At 44.3% G+C, this 24,796-nt stretch overlaps 1 protein-coding gene and 1 pseudogene across 1 annotated transcript in view; one reads left to right on the forward strand and one right to left on the reverse strand.

Annotated features, from left to right (window-relative positions):
• The window catches only part of LOC121555066 (heparan-sulfate 6-O-sulfotransferase 3-B-like), a 126,449-nt gene extending 118,940 nt beyond the window's left edge, over nt 1–7,509 (forward strand). The window contains exon 2 of the mRNA XM_041868843.2: nt 6,703–7,509. Within this exon, the coding sequence (XP_041724777.2) occupies nt 6,703–7,414 (712 nt within the window). The 3' untranslated portion in view covers nt 7,415–7,509. The remainder of the gene's footprint in view (nt 1–6,702) is intronic.
• A 12,745-nt stretch (nt 7,510–20,254) lies between these two features.
• On the reverse strand, nt 20,255–22,656 carry LOC121554894 (annotated as a pseudogene).
• Nucleotides 22,657–24,796: the final 2,140 nt, after the last annotated feature.

The following is a 24,796-nucleotide window of genomic DNA, read 5'->3' on the forward strand; positions in this document are numbered from 1 at the left end:
CTGGAGTTGGTTGCATATTCATTTCTATTACATTATGCGAGGTCAGAAAGGGTGTCGAACTAGTCTAATCACAACATGGAGTTAGATTCAGCACACACTTCACATTCCCTCTCTGTTTCCAGCAGACTGCAGTGGGGCTAGCAAATAAAAGTGATCAAAGCTTTTCTCAAGCGGCTGTAAACCATACACGGTGCAGTAAAACGAGTGAACGGATTGGGTGAGAACCTCGAGGGAAAGATTTGAGGCAATTTCTTCAAAACAACACTCAGGAGATCTCCTTCACACGAGATCAGTCGGTGCTGCAGTTTCTGGACAAGGCCTGCCTTACTTACTTACAGGCACACAATGGTACACATGGTAGCAGAGTAGCAAAGTTCTGCACAGTTGATGTTTGCAGACAGATCTGTGGTTTAATTGGTTCTCCCCTGTTGTCGGGCAGTCTACCTTCAGGCATCTGCAACAATGTTTTGCCCACACTTCACTGATTCCAGCAGGTTGACGTGTGAAGCCAGTTCCCCCAGTGTCCCCCATCACAGTAAAGACCATGTGATGGGGCTATATGTATACTGTCCTTTTTAGTAGCATGCAATCATTGAGGGGCAGTGGGCTGGAATCATGTCGTTGAGGTTAATTGCTGGCAATTAAAAGCCAGTTTGGCTGTTGAGCTGACACTGCCTTGGATGAATAGTAGTTTACCATCTGCTCAGATGGGTCCCCGTGTGGAAAGGTGGAGGAGGAAGAAGAACGTCAGTGTTACTCTTCCTGTGAGTAACTCTTGAGGAGAGCATTTATACAGCCTGGTTTTGGGGAAGGAATCCTACAAGAGAGAAATACTGTGTTGGTAAGTCCTCAGCTGCTGTAATGTAATGCAGGGACTGCAAAGCAGCTATTTCATGACAGGCAGTTAATAACACTCTCTAACGTCTCAAGTTGTCTATTGCGACTGCAAACATTTTAGCATATTGTGTTGATAGTGATTAAGATTTAAGTTATACTAGAGTGATACATTTACATTTTAATCAGATATTCATCAGATATTTCAAAAACATATTATGCATCTGATGTTCTCAGATTCAGTAAATATGACGTCTTCTTCATGTGCAACATCCTTTTACTCTAAGCATCATTGCTTCCTCTCAGCCTTATTTGGATCCATATGTTCTTCTACGCCTCTTCCATGTTAATGACCCGTTAGTCTCCGCTCCAGTTGACACATGCTGCTGCTTCTCAGGTGAGCATTCTGGAGCTGACTGAGATGCAATATGCTTCACATCCATTATTAATCCATGATTAACCTTGGTTTAGCAGGCTTCTCAATTTAAACACTTTTAGTGGGGTTGGAAACTCTTGGCAGAAAGTCTCTGCATCCTGGTGGCACTACAGAATGATGCATTATATCCCTATTTCATTATCTGTTTACCCAATCACAAAAAATAATCAACAGGAAGAAATCATCAGCATATTAACAAACTCTAAATTATTCAATCTGAAGGTTCAAGATAGCAACTGCCAACTCCACATGTGATTGCAGATGATGGCTATATGAAGTGATTATTAAAACAGGACGGAGGAAGGGAGGTAGCTCTCTGGGCCGACTCACCCCCCGCTGTCTGAGGTCCATCTGTGGCATGCAGTGCCAGTCTCCTCTCTCTGAGGCGGTGATGCAGACACTTTGACGCTGATGCGCAGTGACACTGATGGTGCACACGGATGACCTTTGAGCGTGTTGGCGTGCTCAGGCAACACTTGCTTTATGTGTTTATGTCCCTGAGACAGGCTAATGAGGATGTGTCTGTCTGTCTGTCTGCACTCTGCTGCGGCTGGACGGCTCCAGTCGGAAGAGAAGAGCTAGGATACAGCTTACTGCCAGCGGGGCTCTAATCACAGCTTACTGCCTGACACACAGTGCGATCTCACCATGTGGTGGGGGGGGGAGAGAGAGAGAGAGCGCCCTCTGCACACATGCATACTGACGCCATGGTACATAGTTACATCACAGGGGGAGTTATTGCAGTGTAAGGGTATACAGTACTTTCTGAAACCTTTTCCCCCCACAATACTTGATTTGATGAAAATCGTAGTAATCATGATGCGTAGGGAACAAACACACCTTTTCATAGTACATGTTTAGTGTCATTTAATAATAATATGCTACTGATGTGAACGTGCCTTGTGTTGCCTAGAGACACAGAAAAACAGTTATATTTGGCTAAGATTCAGTGGAGATTGTTGCCATGACTGTTGCTAGTGAATAACCAGTCCATTTGGCAGTTAAGTGTGTAGTCATTAAGTGAAGCCTTATACGCAACCAACACCTGCCCCAGCTCAAGACAGCACCATGCTCTCTACCTCAGGCTGCATGTCTGCCTGCCTGCCTTAACAAACCTACCTGGAGTTTGGGAGCAGTGGCGTCATGCCCATAACGGGCACAGGGGCACGTGCCCCATCAGATTTGTCCTGTTTATAAAAAAATATACAGTACCAGTCAAAAGTTTGGACACTCCTACTCATTCAAGGGTTTTTCTTAATTTTTTTCTACACTGTAGAATAATAGCGAAGACATCAAAACTATGAAATAACACATATGGATCATGTAGTAATCAAAACAGTGTTAAACAAATCAAAATATATTTTATATTTGAGATTCTTCAAATAGCTACCCTTTGCCTTGATGACAGCTTTGCACACTCTTGAAACTCTCAACCAGCTTCACCTGGAATGCTTTTCCAACAGTCTTGAAGGAGTTCCCACATATGCTGAGCACTTGTTGGCTGCTTTTCCTTCACTCTGTGGTCCGACTCATCCCAAACCATCTCAGTTGGGTTGAACTCGGGTGATTGTGGAGGCCAGGTCATCTGATGCAGCACTCCATCACTCTCCTTCTTGGTAAAATAGCCCTTACACAGCCTGGAGGTGTGTTGGGTCATTGTCCTGTTGAAAAACAAATGATAGTCCTACTAAGACAGAACCAGATGGGATGCCTTATCGCTGCAGAATGCTGTGGTAGCCATGCTGGTTAAGTGTGCCTTGAATTCTAAATAAATCACAGACAGTGTCACCGGCAAAGCACCCCCACACCCTAACACCTCCTCCTCCATGCTTTATGGTGGGAAATACACATGTGGAGATAATCTGTTCACCTACACCGTGTCTCACAAATACACGGCAGTTGGAACCAAAAATCTGAAATTTGGACTCCAGACCAAAGGACAAATTTCCACCGGTCTAATGTCAATTTCTCGTGTTTCTTGGCCCAAGCAAGTCTCTTCTTCTTATTGGTGTCCTTTAGTAGTAGTTTCTTTGCAGCAATTCGACCATGAAGGCCTGATTCACACAGTCTCCTCTTAACAGTTGATGTTGAGATGTGTCTGTGACTTGAACTCTGTGAAGGACTTATTTGGCCTGCAATTTCCGAGGCTGGTAACTCTAATGAACTTATCCTGTGCAGCAGAGGTAACTCTGGGTCTTCCATTCCTGTGGCGGTCCTCATGAGAGCCAGTTTCATCCTAGCGCTTGATGGTTTTTGTGACTGCACTTGAAGAAACTTTCAAAGTTCTTGAAATGTCCGTATTGACTGACCTTCATGTCTTAAAGTAATGATGGACTGTTGTTTCTCTTTGCTTATTTGAGCTGTTCTTGCCATAATTTGGACTTGGTCTTTTACCAAATAGGGCTATCTTCTGTATACCCCCCTACCTTGTCACAACACAACTGATTGGCTCAAATGCATTAAGAAGGAAATCAATTCTACAAATTAACTTTTAACAAGGCACACCTGTTAATTGAAATGCATTCCAGGTGACTACCTCATGAAGCTGGTTGAGAGAATGCCAATTATGCAAAGCTGTCATCAAGGCAAAGGGTGGCTATTTGAATAATCTCAAATATAAAATATATTTTGATTTGTTTAACACTGTTTTGGTTACTACATGATTCCATATGTGTTATTTCATAGTTTTGATGTCTTCACTATTATTCTGCAATGTAAAAAATAGTAAAAATAAAGAAAAACCCTTGAATGAGTAGGTGTGTCCAAAGTTTTGACTGGTAGTATATATAAATATTTGTTTATATATATATATATATTATATATATATATATATATATATATATATATATATACAGTGGGGAGAACAAGTATTTGATACACTGCCGATTTTGCAGGTTTTCCTACTTACAAAGCATGTAGAGGTCTGTAATTTTTATCATAGGTACACTTCAACTGTGAGAGACGGAATCTTAAACGAAAATCCAGAAAATCACATTGTATGATTTTTAAGTAATTAATTTGCATTTTTTTTGCATGACATACAGTAAGTATTTGATACATCAGAAAAGCAGAACTTAATATTTGGTACAGAAACCTTTGTTTGCAATTACAGAGATCATAAGTTTCCTGTAGGTCTTGACCAGGTTTGCACACACTGCAGCAGGGATTTTGGCCCACTCCTCCATACAGACCTTCTCCAGATACTTCAGGTTTCGGGGCTGTCGCTGGGCAATACGGACTTTCAGCTCCCTCCAAATATTTTCTATTGGGTTCAGGTCTGGAGACTGGCTAGGCCACTCCAGTACCTTGAGATGCTTCTTACGGAGCCACCCCTTAGTTGCCCTGGCTGTGTGTTTCAGGTCGTTGTCATGCTGGAAGACCCAGCCACGACCCATCTTCAATGCTCTTACTGAGGGAAGGAGGTTGTTGGCCAAGATCTCGCGATACATGGCCCCATCCATCCTCCCCTCAATACGGTGCAGTCGTCCTGTCCCCTTTGCAGAAAAGCATCCCCAAAGATTGATGTTTCAACCTCCATGCTTCACGGTTGGGATGGTGTTCTTGGGTTTGTACTCATCCTTCTTCTTCCTCCAAACACGGCGAGTGGAGTTTAGACCAAAAAGCTCTATTTTTGTCTCATCAGACCACATGACCTTCTCCCATTCCTCCTCTGGATCATCCAGATGGTCATTGGCAAACTTCAGACGGGCCTGGACATGCGCTGGCTTGAGCAGGGGGACCTTGCGTGCGCTGCAGGATTTTAATGCATGACGGCGTAGTGTGTTACTAATGGTTTTCTTTGAGACCGTGGTCCCAGCTCTCTTCAGGTCATTGACCAGGTCCTGCCGTGTAGTTCTGGGCTGATCCCTCACCTTCCTCATGATCATTGATGCCCCACGAGGTGAGATCTTGCATGGAGCCCCAGACCAAGGGTGATTGACTGTCATCTTGAACTTCTTCCATGTTCTAATAATTGTGCCAACAGTTGTTGCCTTCTCACCAAGCTGCTTGCCTATTGTCCTGTAGCCCATCCCAGCCTTGTGCAGGTCTACAATTTCATCCCTGATGTCCTTACACAGCTCTCTGGTCTTGGCCATTGTGGAGAGGTTGGAGTCTGTTTGATTGAGTGTGTGGATAGGTGTCTTTTATACAGGTAACGAGTTCAAACAGGTGCAGTTAATACAGGTAATGAGTGGAGAACAGGAGGGCTTCTTTAAGAAAACCTAACAGGTCTGTGAGAGCCGGAATTCTTACTGGTTGGTAGGTGATCAAATACTTATGTCATGCAATAAAATGCAAATTAATTACTTATAAATCATACAATGTGATTTTCTGGATTTTTGTTTTAGATTCCGTCTCTCACAGTTGAAGTGTACCTATGATAAAAATTACAGACCTCTACATGCTTTGTAAGTAGGAAAACCTGCAAAATCGGCAGTGTATCAAATACTTGTTCTCCCCACTGTATATATATTTATTTATTTATTTTCTTCTCTGTAATACTACTAGCCACCTAGCAATTTTATGAAGTTGTCTTTAGCTAGCCCAGATAGGTTCCTAATCTCCCAACCTCATAACAGCTACCAAGAAGCCATTTCAGGCTATCAATAAAGTTAGAGTAACAAGCTTGTCTTACGATCTTAGCTGGCATCCTTCCTGGCAAGGTTGGTAGACTTTAGAAAAGCAAGCAATTACTAAATATACTGTATAAGACTCACATTCCTTTCAATCTTCAATCTTCCTCTCAAGCTCTGTCAGGTTGGATTGGGAGCGTTACCGCACAGCTATTTTCAGGTCTCTCTAAAGATGTTTGATCGGGTTCATTTTTCTTCCATGTTCATTGGCTCTACCTTACACGGACTGAAGAGATAGTCCCTCTCTGCAGGAGAGGCAGTGATGTGTATAAAACATTATCTTTCATTTAACAGCTCTCTTCTCCACCAAGGTGCTATTGGAATTTCTCCTCTAAAACGTGTAGCTCAGTTTGGTAGACAACTGATAGGTAAATCACTTGATTAGGACTTCTGTCACAAACACCTTCTCATCATTCAAATATATAATAAATAAACAAGGATGGATCTGATCTGTTTTATATACATACCTGGCCAACTAGGTTTGTGCTTCAGGCTATTTCCGAAGACTAGACATGCTCATGAGTACTGTAATATTATCAAAGTATGAACACATACCTCAGATGAGTTCTAAAACATTACTTTGTTGATATTCATTATATTGACACCATAAAGACGTTTTATTGTTCAAGAACAGTACAGGAACAGACCTCTCTGATAATCTCTCAAGTTTCAGTTTGATAATTAGCATCCAACCTTGAAGTGTGATACACAGTCATAAAAGTCACCACCTGTCAGTACAATTGGGCATGTGTGATGTTGATGTGTTCACAGCTCTCTGACTGTTTCTTTTGTCTGCAGGAACTACTGCTACATAACCATGCTCAGGGACCCCGTCTCCCGCTACCTGAGCGAGTGGAAGCACGTGCAGCGCGGCGCCACCTGGAAGACATCCCTGCACATGTGTGACGGGCGCTCGCCCACACACGACGAACTGCCCACCTGCTACAGCGGGGACGACTGGTCGGGCGTCACCCTGACCGAGTTCATGGACTGCCCGTCTAACCTGGCCAACAACCGGCAGGTGCGCATGCTGGCCGACCTGAGCCTGGTGGGCTGCTACAACCTGTCCTCCATGAACGAGAGCGAGCGCAACCACATCCTGCTGGGCAGCGCCATGAACAACCTGAAGAACATGGCCTTCTACGGCCTGACAGAGTTCCAGCGCAAGACGCAATACCTGTTTGAGCGGACGTTTAGCCTGCGCTTCATCGCCGCCTTCACGCAGATCAACAGCACACGCGCCGCCAACGTGGACCTGAGCGAGGCCGTGCGCCGCCGCATCGAGGAGCTAAATTACCTGGACGTGCAGCTGTACGAGTACGCCAAGGATCTGTTCCTCCAGCGCTTCCAATACACCCGCCAGCGCCAGCACCAGGAGGAGCGCTTGAAGAGGCGCGAGGAGCGCCGTTGGCTGAGGGAGCAGAGGGAGACGAGCAGGGGCGGGGGCAGGGGCAGAGACCAGCTGGCCACCACCACCGAAGACTACACCAGCCAGGTGGCCCGCTGGTGAGGTCACACTGCTGACCATACATCCAGAGATAGGTCACAGAACAGCCAGTCTCACATGGTCCTCTCCCTCTCTCTCTCCTCTCTCTATCTCTCTCTCCCTCGCTCTCACTCCTCTCTCTCTCTCTCTCTCTCTCTCTCTCTCTCTCTCTCTCTCTCTCTCTCTCTCTCTCTCTCTCTCTCTCTCTCCTCTCTCTATCTCTCTCTCTCTCTCTCCCTCGCTCTCCCTCGCTCTCACTCCTCTCTCTCTCTCTCTCTCTCTCTCTCTCTCTCTCTCTCTCTCTCTCTCTCTCTCTCTCTCTCTCTCTCTCTGCTCTCCTCTGTCTCTCTCTCTCCTCTCTCTCCTCTCTCTCTCTCCCCTCTCTCTCCCTCTCTCTCTCTCTCTCTCTCTCTCTCTCTCTCTCTCTCTCTCTCTCCTCTCTCTCTCTCTCTCTCTCTCTCTCTCTCTCTCTCTCTCTCTCTCTCTCTCTCTCTCTCTCTCTCTCTCTCTCCTCTCTCTCTCTCTCTCCCTCTCTCTCTCTCTCTCTCTCTCTCTCTCTCTCTCTCTCTCTCTCTCTCTCTCTCTCTCTCTCTCTCTCTCTCTCTCTCTCTCTCTCTCTCTCTCTCCTCTCTCTCTCTCTCTCTCTCTCTCTCTCTCTCTCTCTCTCTCTCTCTCTCTCTCTCTCTCTCTCTCTCTCTGCTCTCTCTCTCTCTCTCTCTCTCTCTCTCTCTCTCTCTCTCTCTCTCTCTCTCCCCTCTCTCTCCCTCTCTCTCTCTCTCTCTCTCTCTCTCTCTCTCTCTCTCTCTCTCTCTCTCTCTCTCTCTCTCTCTCTCTCTCTCTCTCTCTCTCTCTCTCTCTCTCTCTCTCTCTCTCTCTCTCTCTTCCTGTCTCTCTCTCTCTCTCTCTCTCTCTTTCTCAGTTTCAGCTCTGCTAAAGTTTCTTTCTGGTCATGAAACTGCCAAGTTTGTGAGTCAGTCTCACAGCAGCTCTGCCTTGGAGTGTTCTTTGTTGTCTTAATTCTTCAAACGAATGGTTTCATTGATTTCTTTGTAATGGTTTGTTTTGGTGCTCCTTCACTTTCCTGCCTATCAGTCATAGTTAGAGTTATCACAACCTGCATGATAATAGCTATCAGTCATAGTTAGTTATTATCATGCAGATTGTGATAACTCTATCAGTCATAGTTAGTTATTATCATGCAGATTGTGATAACTCTTAAAGAGGACAAAATCAAAAGGCGCTGCTTATAATGACTTTTTATTTGCGATTTAGTGAGTACGCATACATGCACACTAATAATTCAATATTAAACAGATTATGGCAGTAGGCAGATTATGCAATAGTCATGTAAAGACCTTACTCTGCTTATCTTAATCAGTATAAGGTCAAAATCTAAGTAAGCATACGCCTATTAAAACATGGTTTTCTGAGCAATCTTTCAAATTATTAGGACATGTAAATACCTTAATCGGCCTTCCTTCTTTAGTGCGAGTGAAGTGAGTTCGGAACTTCTGAATGTCTTATAAGTACTTTTCACATACAAACTTATATGTCCGAACTCAGAATCAAATATGCTTCCTAAAAATATAATGTTCAATGTGGTAGAACGTTTATTTTGATTGGGGATTTTCTGCATTTATCAGAGTGCTCTCAGGGAGCCTGATTTCAGATGTGTCCATGTAAACAGGATTATTAGGGGAATCATTCTTCTTGCAAAGCATGTAAACATTTTAATCTAACTATTATATTAGTCTGACTATCCACAATAATCACATTATTGTGTGCATGTAACCGTACTCAGTGTCAAGGGGTGGATATCAATCAGTGTTTTTTTGCTTCAACTGGAAGGAAACAGGAACAGAAAAGGAACAGAAACAATATCAACGTTCTGAATCTTGCGTATCACGTGTCCATATTATATTTTAGAAAGGCTTTGGGGATGGAGAGTTACTTCCAATAGAAAAGATTAAAGCCGAAGTACATATACTTAGAATAGTTTTTTTTCTTTTTCTTTTTTTTTTTTTACGTAGCTAATGTTTTAGAAATGAGAACTTGCAATTGACAACTTCTCAGAAATAAGCTCAAATCTATTTCATTTAATCTTATCATGGCCATTTTAGTTATATTTTTTTGTAGTCAGTCTTAAGATCAATTCAGATATTTTGATTGTGATTCAACATAGGCTTTTCTATGGCGCAATATTCAGTAGAGTTTCACCTACATGCAACACCTTTCCCAAGTTTAAACTCAGAGGAACTGTTGTTCCTGTTCATCCATCTGTGTGTTGGAATGTGAAGCCAATTATAGACACACAAAAAGAGGATTACCCTGAAGCAAATCAGCATGATTTCTATTCTGCCCTGACCAAACATCGGCTTTTACATTATGAATGGGGAGAACTCCTCAAGTAAACATTTTCCAACATTTTAAACTTGGATTGTTGAAGTAGTCCTCTCCAGAAGGTAGCCATAGCCAGTAGGTAAATACACCAGTTGAGGAGGGAGGTCCGTGTGGTTGGTGTGTGGACTAACTGTCAATGAGGTGATCAGCTTTCGGCCCTCGTGCTCACACCGTCACACTCCGTGGTTTTCCATGTTTGTGGAGGCCACGCCAACGGCATTGTGGGCTGTGAGGGGGGTTCTTATGGCGTCAGAATGCCAGCCTGAGATGGCCCAGCTCAAAGCAGAAGAAAACAGTAGGTTCCTTTAGGAAGGAGATGAAAGGTACCATTTCTCCTTTCTGTTTGATTGTCCCCCCGCAAAATACAGGTAGCTTCTGAATGAATTAAAGAAACATGAAGTAGCGAAGAACATTGTTCTACGTAATTGTTAAGGTTGAATTACGTGGGGACGCCTGTGATGATTTCATGTTAGATTACATATTGGATCAGCTAATTTGATCTGTTGTTGTGTTATGAGCATTCCAACTCTCCAATGACAATATTTTCATTAAAATATGAATTTACTGCTGATTTTATTTATTTAGTTTTTAATCCATTTTTTGTTTTAGAAGAGTTCTGTCTGATCACTGAGCACAGTTTTGGTCCCTGGAATTATTTATGTTGTTTAATTGAGTTTGTATCCAGTTAGTTGATTTACCGTAATGTAATAGTACCCATTATCACAGTTTGGGTTGGTATCCCAGATCCAGATTAGGCCTGCACTTGGACTAAAAAGCCTTCTAAATGAATAATCTCTATTGAAAGTGCTTTTTTGACCAGGAATACACAGCATCTGGTTGTGGGAAACTGGTCCTTTGAGTTTTAAGTAATTGTTTGAGCTATTCAATTATTATCGAGGTGTGTGTGTGTGTGTGTGCGCTCATGCATGTGTTTGTGTGTGTTTTTGTCATTGTATATTGGTCACAATGTCATTGAGCCAACACACCCATGTTAATACATTACCTCAGCATTTTCAAATCAACTTTATGGATACAATACCATGAGTGTTTTTTCTCACTTTTCTTTCAAAAGGTTGGAATGTGCTGTGAATAAATCACCCTGATGAAAACAACACCTTATTTTCATGTAGTTGTTATCTGCTCAAATTTACAGTAGTGTGATGAATATATTGACGCAAAGTCTGGAAAGTCTTAAATGAATATTTCAAACCTATGATCTCTGTGTAAATGAAGTTATGAAACTGAACCTAAAAAGGTAATGTCACACTAGATATTGTACTGTCATTCCCAAAGCCCTGTGATAGGCCATGTTGTGAAAGAGTGATTTGAATAAACTTCAACTGCCACTCAACTTAAGTGCACATCTTTGAATAACAGATAATCTTGCATTTATGTATTGCAAAAGAGGTTTTGTCTAAAAGGGTTATAAACCATCACTCTGGGGAGTGGTGTTTAAGGTTAACTTTCTAAATGTATGAATCTGTATGTTCCTGTTCCAATGATTGTGTCTGAAAAGGGCACTCTTGATGCCATTTGACATGTCATACTTTATCAGCAATTTTCTTGTCAGGTCTACAAAGCTGGGTGAATACTACTTCAGATATTATAAATAAATGCCTTGAACTACCATAACCCATTTCTGCCTGAAATCACTTGTAAAAAGCATTCACCCTTTAAAACATTTGAAATGTCATTGAAGGACATTTTAACCGCATACATGAGATCTCAATCTTTAAATGTAATTTCTAGTTACAAGCACTAGCTTCGACCATGTTAGCAAACAGCACAAATAACCACATTCCCAGTATTGTGACCAGGCATCCAACATACTGTACCGCTTCTTTATCAGTAGGCTATGCACTGTCAATATCAAAATATACCGTGTTTACATGAATTAGTAGCATTGGTTGTGTTTGCAAAATGTTGGCCTGTATTTTTCCATCAATATTTTCATATTCATTAATCATAATGAAGTATCCTATAGTTAATGTGCTTCGTGTCATACTGTGTCTGTCTCCAGAGGATTACATTTCAATAAGAGGTCCGACCTGGGTTCAAATACTTGTGTATTTAATTATTTGTTCTTTAGATACTTACTTTATGGTCCCGTGTAGCTCAGTTGGTAGAGCATGGCGCTTGCAATGCCAGCGTTGTGGGTTCGATTCCCACGGGGGGCCAGTATGAAAAAAAAAATGTATGCACTAACTGTAAGTCGCTCTGGACAAGAGCGTCTGCTAAATGTAAAATGTACTTTCTGTGTATTTGAGTGTTTTCAAATAATGTGGCCAAAGCCAACTACTTCTATTGGAAATATTTGAATGTTTTTTTTTTTCAACTCATTTCCTATAAGTAGCGTACTATTTGAAAATATTTACCAATATTTATTTCCAAATACATTATTTCAAATACTCCTGGGTTGAAATGCATGGGAGTATTTTCAAATACATGTCAATACTTTCCAAGTGTATTTCCAAAAAAATATCTGAACACTTACTTCGAAAATGTATGTAAAAGTAAATTAAAATAATTGAAATAGTATTTGAACCCAGGTCTAAGAGATATACAGTAAGTTTTGTAAAATACATAAGGGGAGGACTACTTGTTAATGGAAATATTCAGTGTCCTTTCCACTTGCTATAGTGAGAGTATTGCTAAGGGACAAGGGAGAATAATTCATAATGTTCTGGTCCAGAAATAGCAGTCAATATACAGCATATGAACTATAAAATCACCAGTCTCTTCCATTTGCTGTTATTCAGCAGTAACAAGGTAAGGAAATATTGGTCCGCTTATCAGACCAATGACCTCTACCTTCCTGAGACAAGCTTCTCTCTATGCAGGAAATTGCCCCGACTCTCAACACTGTGCAGTAAGTCTAATGAATCCATCTGCATCCAAAACCTCATTCATTTTATTGCAAAAAAAAAGAAGTGGAAGTCCTGTGCACTACAATGTGTTTATTTCAAGGTTCTAATCAAGACAGGAACAACCGAGTTTCCACAACACAACTGGACAGCCAGACAGACTCTACTGTCTGCCCTCTACAGATCCCACTTTCTTCCTCTAACCCTTCCTCATCCTAGCCTCGATGTTTAGGAGGGGAAATGACTCATACCCACAAACAGGGAAAGTAAACAGAGAATGTACTGTATTCTTCTCTGTGCTCCTGCTCTGTGGGCCCAATCTTACTGCATTCGTTTGACAAATTCAGATGACTGGATTATTATTGTGTACAGACTGGCACGTTTAGTGCAATGTGAAATCACTGTTGATTTATTACTATGTTGGCTGTTGTTAACAAACGGGGTCCACCTGCACAAATGGATCCTTATACAATCATGATATAATGTAATCTAAAATCCATTGTCGTACATAGATTTCTTCCCTAAAGCACTGATTAATTATTCACTTGTGAAACAATATTGACGGACTTTGAGGCCTGCTGTTGACTTCCCTCTCCGACCCTGAGTTTACTTCCTTGAGTGGATGTTCCCCTGATGATTTACACTACTCAGGTAGTCACATGTTTACTGGCTTCATACTGTACACACAGACAGTGGGGTCCCTGTATTACTGTGGAAGATCTTCCTCCGTAACCGTGACAACCATTTCTACTGACATCCCTGCTCCTCAAGCTCTGTGGATTGTACGCTCAGCCCAATAGATTAGCATTTCAGCATGTCATTTATACCCAGAAGGCACAACTGTATTATACTCCAAGTTCAACAGCAACAAGTGTGTGATGACTTGAAAGAGACACGGTTTTGCTCCTAGACAACTTTCTGCTTTCTGGGCTTTTCTACTAATCTTCCCCCGGGTGTACATAAGTCGGGTGCCAGCCAAATGAGAGGAATGGGTTGACAGCTTTTCTAAGTGAATCACAAGGGCAATCACCTGCATCAAAGTCTGATAGACTTATTCAATCTATGGCTCTATAGCTGGATCAAAGGTGACAGTGTTTTATCCTGAGTCCAATATTTTGAGGCAATATTTTAGTCCAATGTTGCGAGTCCAATATTTACTGGCACAGTGATGACATATTATTGATTTAATTTCAGCATACCAACAGTATACCAACATCATTGTGTTGTATGGTTTTACAGTTTGTATGGTTATAATGCCACGTGAAACACTATTATCAGGACTGACCCAGAAAAACAATGTGAAACCCAGAATTTCCAAACTCAATCTCTGTCTCCTCAATATATACGATCAGCCGGCTGGGATTTTTCTTTCACTGCAGTCAACAGAGCCATTTTCATGGCAATAACTTGTTGACAATATGAGTAATGTTTAGAATAACAGTCAGCCTAGAAAGGCAGCATCTTTTTTTATGACCAATATTTTAATTGACATGTTCAGTTTGTTATAGAGAAACAACAGCATAGAACACATACAACATGACAGGAGCCAACAAATACAAAATGAACTCACTGCCGATGACAAAAACTCAATGGAAAAGTAAAAGGATGACAGCAAACAAAAACCAACAGAAAACTGGAAGACATTCAAATAAAATCACTGGCTAATCACATCAGACTGGCAAAGAGAACAGGAGAAATACATCAAGATTATAGAACACATTGAAAGTGTTAGGCTTATGGCTTACATGTAACACTGCATTTTCACTGAGGTTTCATGAACCACTGTTATGATCAAGATATTTACCCATTGTCAAATAATATTTATCCACTTGGCTGGTAAGTCGGAAAGAACGTTTCTCGTATGCTGCTAAAGTACCCAGTTGCGAGAACCATACATTTACTGAGGGTACATCAGAGGCTTTCCATTCTCTAACCAAACGTTTTCTTCCAAGCATAAGGGCTGTATGTGAGAGTGTGATTTGAAGGAGTCAGGCGCAGGAGGATAAATCACTGAATACAGAGTTAATTCCGTAGGACACATTTACGCTCAACCGAGCTACACTCATCTTCACATAAAACAATCACCCACAAAGACAAGGGGGCAGAGGGAACACTTATACACAGACTAATGAGGGTATAAAACCAGGTGTGTGTAATTGACAAGACAAGACAAACGGAATGATGATATATGGAGCGGCAGTGGCTAGTAGGCTGGTGACGACGAATGCCGAAACCTGCCCGAACAAGGACGGTAGGCAGCCTCAGCGGAAGTCGTGACAGTATCCCCCCCTTGACGCGCAACAGGGAGGGATCGAGGATATCCCTCACCGGGACCCAGCACCGTTCCTCCGGACCCTACTCCTCCCACTCCACGAGGTACTGAAGGCCCCCCACCCGACACCTCGAATCCAGGATGGAACATACAGAGTACGCTGGGGCCCCCTCGATGTCCAGAGGAGGTGGAGGGACCTCCCGCACCTCAGACTCCTGGAGTGGACCAGCCACCACCGGCCTGAGGAAAGACACATGAAACGAGGGGTTAATACCAGGGGGAAGTAATAACCTATAGGTGACCTCGTTGATTCTCCTCAGGACTTTGAATGGCCCCACAAAACGCAGGCTCAGCTTCCAGCAGGGCAGGCGGAGGGGCAGATTCCGGGTCGAGAGCCAGACCCGATCCCCCAGTACGAAGACTGGGGCCTCACTGCAGTGGCGATCAGCATTGGCCTTCTGCTGACGCCCGGCGTGTTGGAGGTGAACGTGGGCAGCATCCCACATCTCCTCCGCACGCCGAAACTAGTCATCCACCGCAGGAGCCTCGGTCTGGCTCTGCTGCCACGGTGCCAGAACCAGTTGGTAACCTAAAACACATTGGAATGGTGTTAGATTAGTAGAGGAATAGCGGAGAGAGTTCTGGGCATATTTTACCCATGGCAAGAACACCGACCACTCCCCCGGCCGGTCCTGGCAGTAGGACCGCAGGAACCTACCCACATTCTGATTTACCCGTTCCACCTGCCCATTAGACTCGGGGTGGAACCCAGAGGTCAGGCTGACCGAGACCTTCCAGACTTTGGATGTGAACTGGGGACCTCGGTCAGACACTATATCCTCTGGTACCTCGTAGTGCTGGAAGATGTGTGTAAACAGGGCCTCCGCAGTTTGCAGGGCCGTGGGGAGACCGGGCAGAGGAAGGAGGCGGCAGGCCTTTGAAAAGCGGTCCACAACGACCAGGATGGTGGTGTTATCTTGGGAGAGGGGAAGATCAGTCAGGAAATCAACACTTAGGTGAGACCATGGTCATTGTGGAATTGGTAAAGCTTGTAACTTACCCGCTGGGAGGTGCCTAGGTGCCTTACTCTGGGCGCACACCGAGCAGGAGGAGACATACACCCTCATGTCCTTAGCCAAGTACTTTCCGGTCAGGCAGCGCACTGTACGACTGATACCTGGGTGACCAGAGGAGGGTGACGTGTGTGCCCAGAAGATCAGACGATCACGGATAAGAGCAGGCACGTACCAAAGCCCAGCTGGACACTGCGGTGGAGATGGATCTGTGCGGAATTTACATTTACATTTTACATTTTAGTAATTTAGCAGATGCTCTTATCCAGAGCGACTTACAGTTAGTGAGTGCATACATTTTCATACTGGCCCCCCTGAGTAATGCCTGCTTTATATCCGTGTCCATCGCCCATTCTACCGGCGCCACAATGCAGGAAGCCAGGAGTATGGGGGTGTTGTCTCTGGGCCTCTCCTCTGTGTCATACAGCCGTGACAATGCGTCTGCCTTCACGTTCTTCGTACCCGGGATGTATGACACTGAAAAATCAAACCGGGTGAAGGATAGGGCCCACCTGGCCTGGCGAGGATTCAGCCTCCTCACTGCCCGGATGTACTCCAGATTACGGTGGTCCGTCCAGACGAGGAAAGGGAGTTTCGCCCCTTCGAGCCAATGCCTCCACACGGTCAAGGCTTGGACAACAGCCAACAGCTCCCGATCACCAACGTCGTAGTTCTGCTCCGCCGGGCTGAGCTTCTCAAGGAAGAAGGCACAGGGGCGGAGCTTGGGTGGCGTGCCCGGGCATTGAGATAGGACAGCGCCTATCCCTACCTCGGACGCATCCACCTCCACTACGAATGGTAGTGATGGATCGGGGTGGGCCAGTACCGGGGCTGAGGTGAACAGACCCCTCTGTTTCCTGAAGGCCAGGTCAGCCTCAGCAGACCAGCGGAGCCGGGACGGCCCACCCTTCAACAGATGTGAGCTGCGACCTTGCCAAAGCCACGGATAAACCTCAAATAGTAGTTGGCAAATCCCAGAAAGTGGTGCACCTCCTTAACCGTGGTGGGAGTCGGCCAATTACGCACGGCTGAAATGCGATCCCCCTCCATCGCCACACCTGAGGTGATAATGCGGTATCCGATGAAGGAGATGGACTGCTGGAAAAACATACACTTCTCTGCCTTGGCATTAAGGTCATTTTCGAACAGTCAGGCCAGCACTTTGCGAAACACTTGGCGCGCGTAGCGGAATACACCAGAATGTCATCGATGTAGACCACTACACCGCGACCAAGCATGTCCCGAAACCCCTCGTTCACAAAGGACTGGAAGACAGATTGAGCATTCATCAAACCGTAGGGCATCACCAGGTATTCATAATGCCCTGTGGTTGTGCTGAATGCTGTCTTCCACTAATCCCCCTCTCGATCACGCACCAGGTTGTACGCACTCCTGAGATCTAATTTGGTGAAGACGCGTGCCCCATGCATTGACTAGATCACTGACGGAATGAGGGGGAGAGGATAACTAAATCTTACCATCTCCTTGTTCAGTGGTCGATAATCAATGCAAGGGTGCAGACCACCGTCTTTCTTATTCACAAAGAAGATACTTGAGGAGGCGGGTGAAGTGGAGTCCGTATATACCCCTGGCGCAGAGACTCGGTGACGTATGTTTCCATAGCCGCCATTTCAGCCTGCGACAGGGGGTACACATGACTCCTGGGAAGTACAGCATTTACCCGGAAGTTTATCGCGCAATCCCCTGCCCGATGAGGTGGTAACTTGGTAGCCTGCATTGTAGAGAACGTGTGCGCCAAATCGAGGTATTCGGAGGTAATGCGCACGGTGGAGGTACTGTCTGGACTTTCCACCATGGTTGCACCAATGGAAACACCTTGACACCTACCCTGACACTCTCGCGACCACACCGTGAGAACCCTCTGTGGCCATGAGAAGGTGGGGTTGTGGAGTGCTAACCAAGGGAGACCTAATACCACAGGGAAAGCAGGAGACTCAATAATATAAAAAGACACCTGCTCACAATGAGTCTCCTGGATAATCATGGTGACTGGTGCAGTAACCCCCTTAACAAACCCGGACCCTAATGGTCGACTATCAAGTGCTCTGATGGGGAATGGAATGGATAGTGGAACCAATGAAATGCCTAGCCGGTGTGAAAATGCCCTGTCCATAAAGTTCCCAGCTGCGCCTGAATCGACTAGCGCCTTACACTGGGGAACTACCATGTGATCGGGAAAGTAGATGGGTAGGGTACAGTGTGCAGCAGAGGGCTCTGAACGAGTGTGGGTGTTCGATACCTGGGGTGATGCGAGAGTGCCGCCTCCAGACCCAAAAGAGCGCAAACGACAACGTGTGGTATACTGTCCCTTCGTGCCACCAGTGTGACACTGTCGCTGTCGTCCTCCGCTCTCTCGGATGGCGGTTCCACCAAGCTCCATCGGCTCGGGATCCGAGTCTGCCGGGGTGAGAACAAGCAGACCCCTTCCAGGACGTCCTCTGGCTGCCAGCAGGTTGTCCAAATGAATGGCCATGTCCACCAGTTGCGCGAAGGACAACATGGTGTCCCGGCAGGCTAGCTCCCGTTGGACATCCTCCCGCAGATGGCACCGGAAATGGTCGATAAGGTCCCGCTCACTCCACCCGGACCCCGCTGCCAGAGTCCGAAACTCCAAAGCGAAGTCCTGCGCGGTCCTCGTCCCCAGCCTGAGGTGGACCAGCCGCTCGCACTCCTCTCCACCTTCGGGCGGGTGATCAAAGACCACCCGAAAGAGGCGAGCGAACTCCCCATAGTTCTCCAACGCTGCTCCTCCTTCGTTCCACACCGCGTTGGCCCACTCCAGCGCTTTCCCCGAGAGGCAGGAGACGAGGGCGGACACCTTCTCCCGTTCCAATGGGGCCAGCCTGATGCTGCAAAATAGAGCTCCAGTTGGAGGAGGAATCCTTGGCAGAGAGCCGCCGTCCCGTCGAACTCCCGTTGTCGGGATATCTGGATCCCTCCGGGTGCTGGGGTGTGGGTGGCTGGATCAGGTTGGCCAGCTGGTCTCGACAGATCGGGTCCTCTCCTCTCCAGGCGTTGGACGACCTGAAGAACCTGATCCATCGCTTCCCCCAAGCTGGCCAGCATCGTGGAATGCTCCTGGACCCGTGCCACGACTCCAGGCATGCGCTACTCTCCCGCTGACTCCATAGTGACGGGTGGGTGATTCTGTGAGAGTGTGATTTGAAGGAGTCAGGCGCAGGAAGGAAAATCACAGAATACAGAGTTTATTCTGTAGGACACAGTTACGCTGGATAGCGTTAACAGCACAGTGCGTAATACAGGCGCACTGGAACACAATACAGGCACACTGGGACAAATAATCCCGGCAATACAAAGTACGGGTAGCTCAACCGAGCTACACTCATCATCACATAAAACAATCACCCACAAGGACAAGGGGGCAGAGGGAACACTTATACACAGACTAATGAGGGGATAATAACCAGATGTGTGTAATTGACAAGACAAGACAAATGGAATGATGATATATGGAGCGGCAGTGGCTAGTAGGCCGGTGACGACGAACGCCGAAACCTGCCCGAACAAGGAGGGTAGGCAGCCTCGGCGGAACTCGTGACACTGTATGTACCCAGTCTGCATGGGAAGCAGGGAGATCGTAAAAAGCTAAGGGATCACCCAGAAAATACAGGCTGCGAGAACATTTAATTTTGTCACTAATAATACATTGTATGTTATTATGAATGGGGAAAAAAGTATTGCACTTTTGGGCAGGAAAAGAGAAGGTGAACCAGAGAGCCAAAGATAAAGATCAGATCACTCTCCCTGGATCTGATAAAGATCACCCTCCCTGCATCTGATGAAGATCACTCTCCCTGCATCTGATAAAGATCACTCTCCCTACATCTCCAACACTCTGGACTAGAAAGCCTGCATCTGATGAAGATCAATCTCCCTTCATCTCCAACACTTTGGACTAGAAAGCCTGCATCTGATGAAGATCAATCTCCCTGCATCTCCAACACTTTGGACTAGAAAGCCTGCATCTGATGAAGATCAATCTCCCTTCATCTCCAACACTTTGGACTAGAAAGCCTGCATCTGATGAAGATCAATCTCCCTGCATCTCCAACACTCTGGACTAGAAAGCCTGCATCTGATAAAGTTACTCCAAGGCAGCTTGAACAGTAAGTTAGTGAGGAGAACATCTTTATATTGTCAACATCCAAAAGCAGACTTCTATGTGTTTTGGAATGAAATAAGGCAACTGTATAAAATATGTAGTATTTTTGACTCAGCTCTTTAGCAGGTTAGCCTGTGAAATGCTGTTGTTGCCTGCTTGGCCGATCACTGCCGCCACGATGGGCCTCTTGGTCTTGAGAAACTGGGGTCTCCAGCGGTGGAGGCCAAGGACTGCCTGGTGGAACCTGTCTCCAGCCAGTGTGTACAGAGTCAGGTTGAAGAAGGTGTTGAGCCCTGGAGATGGTATAAACTGCATTATAAACTGTGTGGTTCGAGCCCTGAATGCTGATTAGCTGAATGCCATGGTATATCAGACCATATATCATGGGTATGAAAAAACATTTATTTTACTGCCCTAAACCAGTTTATAATAGCAATAAGGCTCCTCTGGTGTTTGTGGTATATTGACAATATACCACGGCTAAGGGCTGTACCCAGGAACTCCACTTTGCGTCGCGCATAAGAACAGCCCTTAGCCGTGGTATATTTGCCATATACCACGACCCCCCTCAGCAGTATACAGGGCACCAGTCTTTGGGCTTCCGTCCAGGTATACACCCGCAGGGCACGGAGGACGGGGAAGGGGTTGAAGAACATAAAAAACACAACCAGGATCAGCACAGCCAGCCTGTGGGCACTTACCCGGCTTTGACGGCCTTGGTGGGGCCCACCAGCCAGCTCACATGCAACACGTGTGTAGCTCAGGCACACCACCACTAGGGGGAGTAGGTAGCCCAGGACTGTGAGTAGCCAGCCATAAACCCACACCTCTTCTGGGTCAAAATCCAGACATGACCGTCATTATAAATAAGAATGTGTTCTAAATAAACGATGTCATATTGTTCTCAGTCTTCTCCACAGTGATCATGTAGACCATGGGTGTAAGCTTCAACACAGATATGAACCACACAGGCGATGACACCCCAGCTCTTCCTCTGTACCAATGCTGCCCTCAGTGGGTGGACCACCACCACATAGCGGAACTCACTCAGGCAGGTGAGGAAGAGGATGCTGCCGTACAGGTTGAAGTGGAAGCTAAAGCAGACAATGCAACACATGACGTCGCCCACGATCCAGTCGTCATGGATGTAGTAGTGGACCAGGAAGGGCAGACTCAGAACGTACAGGAGGTCTGCCAAGGCAAGGTTCACCATGATGATGCTGCTGCTCTTCCATGGCCACAACCTGACCACGTGGATGATGACTGAGGTGACGTTTCCCACAAGCCCCACTACAAAGATGATCCCATACATGACCTTGAGATAGTATCTCCTACTGTACTCATCAACTGGGAAACAGTCAGGAGCCTCCTAGTTCAATTTGTTGTGATATCCAACAAATTGACCTAAGACACAAGTAGAGAGACAATTTGTGTATAATGTTATCCCATTAGAAAATGACAGCTTTAATTCATCTATGTGGGATAGTAATATGTCTATTCCCACCATAAGCTGTGGTGTTGCTCCAGTATCCTTGTGTCACTCCTGAATTTCCTGAATCTTCAGGCAGCAGTCAGTTTTAAGAGCATCCCAGAGCCCTCCCACACAGAATGGGTACCACTGCCACCCCTCATCTCCTCAACGGGGTGCATAAAGAATCACACAGCAAATTGTAACTGGTTTAAAGGTCTCAAAGGTGTGCTCAAACTAAGCAGTTTGGCATTTTATATCACTTGCACTTCTAGGGGCCTTATCAAAGGCTTCCAAACTGACAGTGACCACAGCGCAAGACAGACCAAACGACATTGGCAAATACTCAACCATTAAAGGTTTGAGACTTGCTGCCACTGTCCCCTATGCACATTACATTTTTTTTGTGGCACTACTACCACATATCAGTTAAATTGGTACAGCACTCTCACTAACAGGTGGCACAAATGTAGCCTATTACAAGGCACGCCCCAAAATATTTAAATTAGCCAGAAACAACAATACGGTGCAACCACCAGTGGTAATATTACTTGTAATTTAGTAAATCATATAAATGTTTTACACACCTTGTTTGGTTGGTTCCCTTCAGACCTTGATGCCTCTATCCTATCACTCAGAATTGTTAACGATCCCACAATGCTGTACGGTTACAGTAATGTACTGTTAAACCAAAGTTTCTTTGGAATTTATGGTATCATTTACTGTTTACGGTTAAAATCACCCAGAGTGCATTGCCTTTTAAGGCAATTTACTGTAAATAATGAATACGGTACTTTACTGTTAGTTTTATTGTATAATACTGTAAAAACAACAAGAATGTTTCACTCAGTACTAATGAAATCAAAATAGTCCAACTTACTTTTACATGTTTTATTGCCGATGCACAAGTGCTAAACTGTAGTTGTTCTTTAAGCAATGCATGCAGTATTGGGATTTGAGAAGAATTCAGACTTCCCCGATCCTACATACCTGGAAGATGTGCCATGTATCCATCTGCTTTACCAAGGACACAAGTGGCAGACATACTCCAACTCCAAGTTATTGTTCAACTAATAACCACACACTAATGATCACAAAGAATGTCCTTTCATTTCCTTATTAGGAATTCCACAGAAACAAAGCCATTAAGCCAACAATTGTCAGATGAATTGTCCCTCGACACAAAAGGAATAGTGATGGGACATTCCTCTGGGCCATTTCAATGACATTTTATAATTGAACGTAAACTTCCAAATAGCTTGATAGAAAACGTTCCACAGTGATTATGAATGATTCTCCAGTGGTGGTCTAGTTTCTCATGTAGTCCTAAAAAACTAACAGGAGGAGCCTGACATCTAGTGGCCATAAGCTGAAATTGCATCTGTTTGCAATATAATTGATACAGTATTATGATTATGTTTTGATATTTTGAATACACTAAGCCAAAATATATTTTATTTAGTTGTTTTTTACATAAATTTTCAGTCAAGCTATTAAGTCCGTCCCAACCCATTTATGTCAGTGCCTTATTTTCTTGCAATAATAAAGTATAATGCAAAATTACATCTACGTCTGACGCGTGGGCAAAATTCTGAGGTTATCGTTGACTACATTTTCAACAGTTTTTAACCATATTCACTATACAAGTATAACAAGTATATTGTTGTCAACTTGTCAATAAGAAAGTGGTCATTTTTTTTACCACTAGATGGGGCATAACATCAGAAACTGATTCTAAAGAGAAAAGTACTGTAATTGTATTGAAGTTTATGGAATTAATATTATGTTAAAACTTGACAGTATAATAAAATCATATCTTGTTTTTTCCTCTCATCTGGGCAGTATCAAACAGTATGAGATAGACAGTGAAGATGAGGAAGTGTGTATCACAGACAATGACTAGTAGGTAGATGTATGAAGTGATTTTCATGGCTGTGCAGACTGGCACCGACAAGTGTAGGAGGAATGTGCAAACTGGCCAGTCATCACTTTCACATTGACCTTCTCACCACGTTGGCTCAGGATAAATGAGAAAGTCCGATACGCAAACTGGAGAGGTGCTGTCTCTCTCTTTTCCTGTTTCTGTTTCTACGTGCAGTACTTCTTCCCTCATCTCTAGCAGTCTGTGTATCTCACTCTCATTCTCTCACACAAACGAACACAAGGAGGCAAATGGGTTTGAATAGGCTTCATAGGACCTTACCCTTTAATCCAGTCATTTTGTCTCAGAGTTGTATTGCTTTAATTTCTTAGGACTTATTGATTTAGCACATCGACTGTAAACATTTTCAGCAACTGAACTGAGAGAAATAATGGTCAAGTCCAAAGACATCCAGCACAACTGTGACTTCTGTTGGAATAGAGAGTGCCTCAGGGTTGCTGCTATACTTCAATAAAACATATCCAGACTGTGTAGTGTAGGCTACTATCGTACTAGTATTAACTAATGACGTAAATAATAATAATAATAATAATAATAATAATAATAATAATACATTTGCGTTGGTAAGCGTGGATGCCAGAGAAGGTTGGTAATCATCATTATTATGGTAGGAAAAGGTTTAGAATAACCACTCTTTCAAAAATATGTTATGATAATAATTGTTTTTCAACATTTAATGACAATAATGTATTGATTGACTATTTTAAAATGTTTTATCTTATAAATTAGCTTATAGATTCCAACATAGCACACAGAGGAGGATAAATCAGTTTGATGCCTCAACAAGGTCAAAGGGTAACCCAAGGGTGGCTGTTTTCACGCTCATACTCTCTCTTCCATATCTCAGTCTGTTTGACCAGCCTGGTCAGTGACATTTCTCCAGTCTAGAAGGGAGCAAGTTGGTGACCTTTCCAAACACAGCTCTATGACATCTCTGCTTCATTCTTTTGAAGGGGATAGTCAATGACAACATCAAAGATTGGACCTCTCCTGGTGGTCAATATTTAACCTCAAAGCTACATAAAATAATGTGCCATCTGAATCAAGAGTTTAATTTAGCTGACTCAGTTTAATTTAGCTATCCTTCTCAGAGACTGACCCAGTTTAATTTAGCTATCCTTCTCAGAGACTGACCCAGTTTAATTTAGCTATCCTTCTCAGAGACTGACCCAGTTTAATTTAGCTATCCTTCTCAGAGACTGACCCAGTTTAATTTAGCTATCCTTCTCAGAGACTGACCCAG

This window comes from Coregonus clupeaformis, chromosome 40, assembly GCF_020615455.1.
Source record: "Coregonus clupeaformis isolate EN_2021a chromosome 40, ASM2061545v1, whole genome shotgun sequence".
NCBI lineage: Eukaryota > Metazoa > Chordata > Actinopteri > Salmoniformes > Salmonidae > Coregonus > Coregonus clupeaformis.